The 10,066-nt window shown below is 35.5% G+C and overlaps 1 protein-coding gene across 2 annotated transcripts in view; it reads right to left on the bottom strand.

Moving 5' to 3' along the window:
• Window positions 1-1,405: 1,405 nt before the first annotated feature.
• Window positions 1,406-10,066, bottom strand: part of LOC143390200 (transport and Golgi organization protein 1 homolog) — a 46,508-nt gene continuing 37,847 nt past the window's right edge. For both annotated transcript variants that reach the window (XM_076842731.1, XM_077108207.1), the window contains 11 exons: window positions 7,709-7,810; window positions 6,789-6,849; window positions 6,639-6,674; window positions 6,495-6,562; window positions 6,284-6,384; window positions 5,963-6,100; window positions 5,119-5,187; window positions 4,939-5,015; window positions 4,736-4,807; window positions 3,164-3,329; window positions 1,406-2,154 (listed from right to left, as the gene is read on the bottom strand). In XM_076842731.1, coding sequence (XP_076698846.1) covers window positions 1,841-2,154; window positions 3,164-3,329; window positions 4,736-4,807; window positions 4,939-5,015; window positions 5,119-5,187; window positions 5,963-6,100; window positions 6,284-6,384; window positions 6,495-6,562; window positions 6,639-6,674; window positions 6,789-6,849; window positions 7,709-7,810 — 1,204 coding nt within the window. In that variant the 3' untranslated portion in view covers window positions 1,406-1,840. The remainder of the gene's footprint in view (window positions 2,155-3,163; window positions 3,330-4,735; window positions 4,808-4,938; window positions 5,016-5,118; window positions 5,188-5,962; window positions 6,101-6,283; window positions 6,385-6,494; window positions 6,563-6,638; window positions 6,675-6,788; window positions 6,850-7,708; window positions 7,811-10,066) is intronic.

Below are 10,066 nucleotides of genomic sequence, written 5' to 3'. Positions count from 1 at the left end.
GATGGATGTAAGGAGAGGCAACTATGGGTGGCTTCAGAACTGCTCAGATAAACTACATAGAACGCATTATAGCTTACTAATAGAATAAATACAAAAAAGGCTTTAGAGGGAAAACTACTGTTGATTTGAATAAAAAAATAAATCTGCCTTTCCTTGAAAATCTATCTTCCTAGCTGACATCACCTTTATTTAAATGCTATTTTAAAATTAGAAGTTATAGTAACTTCAGCATTGCCTTGTGTCCTGTAGAGGTTGAAAGATAAACTTGTGACTTAAATTTTATTTTACATGGTTAAAAATGGCATAAGCTATTATATGGTTTTCCTCTTACACACAGCTGCTGCTTCTGATATTAAATGGAGGCTATGTAGATTGAATTCTTCCTAACGGACTCAAATTCTTTTTGATTCTGAGTCATCTTCAGTAGTTTAGAGATTTTGTTTCACAGAGATTTTGTTTCACACTGAAGCTTTTGCCCCTATTTTGAGAATACTTAGGGGACATAAAAAGAACAATGATATGTTCTAGGTTTCAACAATCTTATTACTTTCTAGAACTTTAAAGAATGGAAGAATATGGTCTAGCAGTAAACATAAGTACCAGGCTTTTATAATTTTATTTAAATCTTAAACCTCTTAAAATGTACTGTTAAAATTGCTGTAATTAAAATTACAGCTCTGGAGAGCTAGTTCTTAGAAACATTGTTTTAAAGACAGTAGTTACAGATTCAGGACTTGCTTTAATTGATTTTTAAATAAAATATATTTGAGTATCTGTAAAAAAAAGAATTTAATTCAGCCCATAGTTGCTGATTAAAGACATTATAAGCCTTAGAGTTTCATTCATTCTTAGAGGATTATAGTTTTCTAATTTTTTTATCATATTTCTTGAAAATCAGTGGCAAGGTATGGGAAAGAGAAGAGTGTGTGTGTACATTTTTTAAAAGAAATTTCCTTATTTTTTATAGACACAACATATCACCCTATATTTTACCATTATAATGCAGTAATGGCAAAAGCAGTAGAACTTCAGGTCAAACAACTCTTGCTACTAATGTAAACTCATTCTCAGAAAACCATTCTCACATGGACAGTGGTTAGAAAAAAGTACATGAATGTGCTACAAAAATAGAGCCACAAGACTTCTCACAAGTAAAAGAAATTCCTCTGTATAAGTTCACAGTTGACCAAGGTCCAGCCTCCTTAACAGTGAGCAACAGGAAAGATGCTGCCAAGTCACCATCTTCAGTTCTGAGAGTGAGTTTACATGCTTCCCCAAAGGCACAAAGTCTCATGACGATCCAATGAATCAACAGACACTTGGGAAATATTAATAAACAATTTTTTATGAACTATTACAACAAAGAACTTCAGCAAGAAGGAAAATGAAGTTTATGATCTTTGAGTAAACATTTTTAGTGTAACAGTCTCTGCGACCAGATATTTAAAGAGGAAAATCAAGCTTATAAAACACCATTTCTCTGTTATCAACTGGAATACACTAAAAATAGGATAATGGAAACACATGTTCTTAAAGCATTTCCACAGGAAATGTCCAAAATTATGACATTCTAAATCATTTAGCAATTGTATATGCTACATTAACTAAAACAAAGGTATTCCTTATTGCACATTTTAAAGTTGGAAGGATACTCTAGTTTAAGTGGGGGATATTTAGGGGGAAAATATTTTGGCTCCAAATGTATACTGCACCAAGGCAGCTTCATTCTAAAAACATAAACCATTTAAAATAAACTTTTATATTTTGAAGCCAATAATCCTTCAACACAATGAATAAATAGTTCATAGTCCACTTTCTGACTAAGTGTCAGAGGTTAATTTTATGGGCCCTGTTTTAAGGCCTGTGAACAGCCCTCACTACTCTGAGAATCGGGTGTAGATGGAGGTTCATCTTTAAAGCCTGAAGACATTAAGTCTTTTGCAGCAGGTGGTGGCCCATAGTCTTGGGGACCATGAGTTGGAGGTGGTAATGGGGCACCAGGAATGAAGTACTCTCTTGGGCCAAATGAGCCTAAAGGTCTAAATGGTGGAGGTCCTGGAAAAAAATCACGAGGGTCAAAAGGCAAATCCCGTTGTCCAGGTGGAATACCTGGTGGATATTCTCTGAAGCCTATTGGCGGATGCATACCAGGACCTGGAAAATAAAAAGGAAGTTATGTAAATACCCAGAAATTTCTGAACTTGGGTGATTTCAAGTATGTTAATATAGTCTTTAATTTCTCCTAAGCCTAGAACATCAACTGGTGAACATCCTGACTTGCCAGATGAGGCAAACTGAAATGGAACAAGTTTAGGTTATAGCCTGGCCAACCACCCATGAAGCAACATATTAAGGATTTAAACATGGCTCTACCTAGCTCCAGGCTTATCTTTTTCTTTCCCTACTATATAATTGCAGAATTATTTCTATCTCACAAGAGCTTCATTTATATTTGGAAGTACTATATTACCATGACAAGATGATAGATTATGAAATAAGAACTTTACTACATCAAAGAAATTTTGATAAAAGGAAATCTTACTATTTATTACTGTATCCATTAAAAATTCATAAAGTATTTCAGCATGGACTTTACACATGTCATCAGAATCAAGGTGCATGCCCTCCTGGAAAAGGCCTTCCACAGCCACCTAATTAAATCAGCAACATTTATTAGGTCACTGTTAAATCCTCCTCTTTAACACTTCCCTCTGACTTTTCTCAAGGTAAAGAGGGTTTGACTTTTCCTTTTCTATATTCTATAACCTACTGCTTATGCTTCCATTATGGGTGATTACAAACTTTATGCTATAGGATTTTCATATCTGTGACAAAATTTTAAGTTATGGCATGTGTCTCATCCACCTTTCCATCTATTGCAGTGCATAGCAACATATTTTCAACAAACATCTGCAGAAGTAATATTTCTGGCTTTTCTCTATATAGCCCCTTATCCTTGTCTATGAGATAGCTATTGCCTATCTCAGTATAAGATTATGTAGTGTCCCATATGTCCCAGAAAACTGGAGGAAAAGTTAAAATGTACTCAGCTGTATCCTTTCATTGTTAAGACCTGAGATAGCAACCAACTGTTTTAGCAAGCAATAGAAATGAAAGATGAATGTGATTTATAAGTCAATCACTACTGTTCAGATCATCATACCAAATGGTGGTGGAGGAATTGGCCGAGGCCCAAAAGGCCCACCGAGCTGAAATGGAGGTCCATACCAAAAGGGAGGTGGTGGAGGCCGTCCCATCGGGGGTCCCATAGGGGGGCCCATGAAGGGTACCCCTGAGAAAGGAGGGGGCCCTTTCATAGCCATATTAACCTGCAATTTAAGATTTTAAAGCAGTTAAAAGTTTTAAAATTCCTATGTATTAAGACAAAGTACCAACACCGATAAAAGCTAAAACCCAAAACAGGCACCTGTCCAGAGAACACCATCAGTGCAACAAAACTCTACCCACCCCTCCTGTGTATTCCCACTGACAGCTTACAGAAGTTAGAAGGATTCCACAGAGGGAGCAGTTTGTTAGTGATTATATCTGCACAGGAAAGGGAAAGGCAAGAGGACTGGCAGAGGTTATTAACAGAGGTGATTTCTGACCAGTATGTCATGCTGTATTCACTACAACCTATTTCAAAGGGATCCCCCCCTTCCCCATCACTTCCCTTTCATCACAATAGCTCATTACTTCCATATTAAGAATGAACAGAATAAAATGAAAAATCCATTCCCTACCCATGTAATAATAGCTACTATTCAGAGTATCTTCAGTAAGTCTTTCATATATTATTCAACCTCTGAGATCTTTAAGTAGACTGTCTTGTTTTAAATAAGAGGGAACAAAAGCAAATGGATTATCATAATTTGTTGAAGGCCACACTGCATATTAAAGGGTCTCAATCCCAGGTTTGCCTCCAAGCCATGCTTTTCCCACCTCTACTCCTCTCTAACAATGGGTCTTTGCTCTCTTTTAAGTCTTCTACTACAAAGGGGTTTGGGGGTCTTATCTAAGCTGCCCTTAGATTGCTCCAGAGATGTATATTCCTGGAATATGTATACACTGGAACTTGAGAAGTATTTTCCAACACAATGCTATATACACAAATTAGGAAGACAAGGCTTTAATATTTACTTTCATTTACTGTACACCATTTGAGATATTGATTTATCATTTCCTATGAGTAGTGGGTTTGAAACTAAACAATTAAAAATTTATTTTATTATAGAGCTGCAGAAGACCTACCAGATATAATAGCAACAGTTACAAGAGAATGCACTTATGTGAACAAATGAGAACATTGCTTGGGACTGGCTCAAGAGGTCATTTCAGATTATCATTGTTGCACTGAAACAGTATTTCACTTTCAGAAAATCTGATACCAATCTAATTCAAATCACTCAAAATAGGGTTTGCACAAATGGAGGAATTCTTAAATAGCATTCTTCCAAACAAAAGTAAAAATGATGAATTATATAATTTATAATGAATTTACTTTGCCTTAGAACATTCAACACAAAACACCATATAAAGTTAGAGTGATAACTTTTCACATTCTGTAGTTCATTATAGTTATACACACTTAAGCCACATTTCCAAGTTAAGGAGAAAAGTAAGCTCAATATTGCATGCCGTTTAAAGCAAACAAGATCAGTGCCATGCTCTGAATAGCCTTCCCAAAAATGCACAGAATAAAACCCAATTCAGTTCTCAACCTCTAAGTACTTACTCCAACTGGATGCTCAGTCAAAGAAGTAATGGTAGAAACTGAGAGGGTCTCAGGTTCTTGGGGAACAGTTTGCTTTTGTTTTTTAAAAAACAAATGGGATAGTACAAATAGAACACAAAGAAGGATAAAGCAAAGAGCAAGTACTGTAGGAAAGCTACATGTTCCTGCACGAGCACGTGATTCACAGTAACTACAGAACTTACCTTGCCCTCATCCGTCACCTTAGCTGGAGAAGAACTTCTGGAGCTGCTGTTCATGTGAGTTGGACCACATCCTGGGTCTGTTAGAGATCAAAGAATGGATTCAGACTTATTCTAACATGAAAAGAATAAAAATCCTGCATCCACAATTACAGATTCTTTGAAATTACTTGGTCTCTTTACCAGAGGCAACGGGTTTCCCAGATGCCTCAGAAGACCATTGAGTACGAGGTAAAGGTCCATCCATTGACCCTTGGGAAAGAAAGATCAGAGCCCTTGTATGTATTTTTCAGAAGAAATAAACCACTGGTGGACAGGTCAGGGTTCAAAAATAACTAGAAAGCAACATTAAAAATGGGTTGCCCAGGGGTTGGTGTCATAGCTCAGTTGTAGAGTGTTTGCCTAGCATGCGTGAGGCACTGGGTTTGATTCTCAGCACCACACCATCTACAATTAAAAATATTTTTTTAAAAAAATGGGTTGCCCAATACGTAAATCACAATTTATGAAGAGACTTAAGTAAAATAAAGAACTGCCTTGGGTTGATAGAACAGCAAATTAATACGTACTGGTCCTAAACTTTAAGCTATAGACTTGAAGTATGTGTAGTTGGCTTTTCTTTAGTCTGTATAACCTGACTTCCAATCTTACCAAGACTACAGTCCTATTTAGAATTTGAAATAAGACTCAGTATTTCATATTGGAAATATGTATGCCACATAAAGTTTAAGGCTACTTTTATAATATTTGGGAAAGGAACACCATAGAGATTTAATTTAAAGATAAAGGTTTACACTTCACAGTGTAAAATTTAAAAGAAAAAAAGAATACAGGGACCTCCAGGAAAAAAAAAATGTTTTCTATTCTAGAACAGATTTTACAGAAAACATTCACTAAGATAAAGTAAGAAATCATCTTCTATATATTGTACAGGCCCAAATTCTATGTTTTCATTAGAATATTCAAAAGGGAAAAAAAAACCAAAACCTTGAAGCAGTTTACTATAAAGCAACATGTGAATGCTCACCAAATCCATTTCTAGGCATATCTCTTTGATTAAGAGTAGCAGAAGGAGGTCTCCCAGCTGGCTCTGCTGTCAGTGGAGGGGAACATTCTCCACCACTCATGGGGGATGGACCAAAAGAGCCATTATGGCTCAGTGGACCTAAAGATAACAATGCCGTGTTACTACTTTAAGGCAGCCTTCTCCCTGACACCAACCCCGACACCTCCCGCTTTAGCAAATCATTCAGATTATTTCATAACCATTACACACAGAAATAAAAAGTAATTTACATACATTCTGCACCAAGAAATAAAATAGCTCCTTTTACAAAGTGCCCCCTACCTCTCCCAGGAGGATTTTGTAAATTTGGTCTCCCCGGCATTGGTTTTACAATCACAGGTTCATATTGCCGCATTGCCATCTTTTGGGTCATTTCCAGTAGTCTTGAATATTGAGAAAGAATGGGCTGAATTATGAAACAGCAATCATAGATAATATCTAGCATAACCTTAAAACACTATAAAACATACAGTAAGATATAAAAATTACATACTTCTGTCTCAAATTAGCAGCTTCCCTTTTCTCTTCAGCTATGGCTCTTTCTGCAGAACGAGCTTTGAGCTATTAAAGAGAAAATATTCAAATTCAGTTGCGGTAGGCTATGCAAAAAATAAAGAAAAGGGGGAAAAAATCTTACCCAATTATCATGAGCTTTCTTCCCATGCATTGCAATCTGAAAAAGACAACACATTAAAAAAATGTTTTTAGGGACTCATTATAATAGCCTATAATTGTCTGTATTAGATATCAAAGAATTCTGCAACTACAGGACAGTATTAATTACTACCTGGTTTTTAAATGAGCGCTTGGTTTTCTGTAATTCTTCTTCCATCTCTTCAATTCTTTGCCTAAGAATTACAACAATTGAATAAAATTTGGAACATTCTGACCATTTTCCCTTTATTCCATCAGCTATACTTTTAAAGACTTTTATCATACATAAGAAAAACATTTCATAGTTATATGAATCCAGTGTGATCAAAACTAATACTACAGGCCAGGTGCAATGCCACATGCCAATAATCCCAATGATTGGGAAGCTGAGACAGCAGGATCACAAGTTAGAGGTCAGTCTCAGCAATTAAGTGGGAACCTATGCAACTGAGACCCTGTCTCAAAGTAAAAAAAAAAAAAAAGGTCTAAGGATGTAGCTTAGTAGTAAAGCACCATAAATAAATAAATAAATAAATAAAATAAAAACCTAATACTAATAACTTTTTTATCATTTAATTGCTAGAGATTCTGAATTGATAAATTATAATTTCCTTAACTATTCATCAGTGTGTTCTCAAGTAATTCTGCTAGAAATATCTTCCTCCTTAAAACTTTTTTTCTTTTTTTCAAATTATATCCATAGAAGATTTCCAAGGTCTATCAAATGCCACACTTTTGTGGGTCTTGATATAACACACAGCAAACTGATTTCTTAAAGAATTACTACAACATACAAAACCCCCAGAACTGTTTGCATTGACCAAGTTCCCTATGGTCTTGCCCATTGGGTACAAGTAAATTTTTGTTAACATTTTTCATTTGTTAAGTTGAAATTTATTTTTTTTCCTGTGTGAATTGAATGTGTTCATATTCTCTTGTTATTTATACTTCCATGCTATTTTCTTCTATCTACATAATGTAAAAAAATGATTAAAAAGAAAGCTAACACTAATTCATTAGACATTGACACCCTCCTTTAGAAACTGAACTCACTTGTAATTTTTAATTTCCTGTACAGCGGAAACCACCTTTTCATCTGCAGCTGACAGCTGCTGCTCTTTTTCTAGTCTCTCACATTCTTCTTGACTCAGTTTCCTAAAATAAAGCCAGTTATCAAATCAAAAGTTTCTCTTTGTGAATATCACTTCCCACAATTCTATAAAATGCTTAGGCACATAAAATAGGAATTCAAACCTGCAATTTCATAAATCAAACTCTGGCAAATCACTTACATTTTCTAACTTCTCCTCTTAATTCTCTACTTACCAGTAAATAAAATAAATGTGAAAACAACATGTGCCCCAAGGGCAAGTCTCCTGTGTGTAAGATAATAAAAACTCACTTTACTTCAATGTGGAAGATCAGGACTGATCAACCTAACATAATTAAACATATTAGGATAAAGCAGGGGATAATTCTTTTCTCGTTTCTGCCATGGGTAGGACACTAAGTATATCTTTGTCATGGAGGAACTCTTTTCTCAATCCAAGACTGGTACCATAATAAAGATATAGTCAAAGAAAAAATCTTCTAGAATATGTCTTTTAGCTATGCAATTAACCACAGAACATTTTTCACACTTTAGATATCTATTTCAAAAGAAATGTAAATTAAGCAAAAAGACAAATCTGAGTTTTGATAATGTCTATCAACCAGAAAAAGAAGCCAAACTGACCCACTATCAGAGTATTATCTACTGACAAGTTTTAACTCTGATCATAAAACTCAAGATGTTCATCTACTGACACAAAGGTAGCCACAATTAATGATTTAAAAAATACTATTTCCTGCTATCCTTGTACTACTTTAGCCATAGTTCCAATTCAAAAGATAATTAACTTGAAACTTAATCTTCCATAAATCAGAAGTAACTGCAGTAAAAAGGATTACTGATACCAAATAAAAAAAGGGGATTATATATTCTTATATAGCTTCTAATTTAATTCTTCAGCAAGTATTTCATGAGTGGCTATAATATACTAGTTACCTTGTAAGATGCTAAAGAATAAAAGAGCTCACTGTTTCAGGTATAAATGATGCCTAAAGGAATATAATAATTTTCCCCACTGGCTAAAGAAGGAATATGGAGAAAACTGAATCTTGAAGGACAGAGAGAATTTTGTTTCCAATTATCAAAGAGTTAGTCTGAGAGCACTAACAACAATCAAAACATCTTTATAAGAATATAAAATTGTGTTTGAAGGGATCCAAGCTAAAAAGTCAGTGAAGATATATGTATGTGGCCAAGATCCATTAGAAAAAGGAATCTCAGAATTACAAGTAAGGCTGGCACTTTAAGGTACTTTTCTCCTATTAAAGATAACACAAAGATATGAGTCTGAACCAAGCCTTCATTAAATTCCTGGGCTTAGAGGAAAAAAGAGGCTACCAATAAAGGGACCCTAAATAAAAGCCCTAGTCTTTGAGTTTAGATTAGAAAGTACTGCACACTTAAGTGATGAACAGGCAAAAAATCCAAAAGGAACAATACTGAAACATTGAAAAGACAAGTCATTTTTGAATTATCTTAACTGCTGACTAAGTTTAAAGTGACAATCTTACTCAAGTAACCTCAACACTTTTCTATAAGAAGATAACTTCATCTTAGTCCTCAAATTTCATCTATAATTATCACAACAATGTTGGCCAATCAAAACTGACCAGGCACTCCATAAGACAAAATTCTGTGAGAAAAAATCCCACAGAAAAGGAAACCACCGAATGGGGTTATCCGCACATGTTTTAAAATCACTGTGCTTTATATAGTCAAAAAAGTAAAGTCAAGATTATGAATTTCAGGGCTGGGAATATAGTTTAGTTGGTAAAGTGCTGCCTTGCACGCACAAGGCTCTGGGTTCAAACACCAGCACCACAAAAGAGGAAAAAAAAAAGATCACGAATTTTGTCAAAGGATTAGAAACTATAAAACCAAGAAATAGTTGGGTGTGGTGACCTACCTACAGTCGAAGATACTCAGGAGGCAGAGGCAGAATTATGAGATTAAAGATAGCTTGGAAAGCACTAAGACCCTATTCCCTTATGAGAAAGAGCAAGGAGTCTGGGGAGGTAGCTCAATAGTAGAGCACATGGCTCAAGGTCCTGGGTTTGAGCTGTAGTACTGAAATAGGACTGGGGTTGTGGCTCAGTGGTGAAGCACAAGCCCCAGATGTGTGGGGCACTGGGATCAGTCCACAACACCACATAAAATAAATAAAATATTGTGTCGAGCTGGGGATGTGGCTCAAGCGGTAGCATGCTCGCCTGGCATGCGTGCGGCCCAGGTTCAATCCTCAGCACCCCATGCAAACAAAGATGTTGTGTCTGCCAAAAACTAAAAAATAAACTTAAATT

The sequence above is a fragment of the Callospermophilus lateralis genome, unplaced genomic scaffold (genome assembly GCF_048772815.1).
Source record: "Callospermophilus lateralis isolate mCalLat2 unplaced genomic scaffold, mCalLat2.hap1 Scaffold_199, whole genome shotgun sequence".
Classification (NCBI taxonomy): domain Eukaryota; kingdom Metazoa; phylum Chordata; class Mammalia; order Rodentia; family Sciuridae; genus Callospermophilus; species Callospermophilus lateralis.
This window is presented reverse-complemented; position numbering and strand designations above follow the sequence as displayed.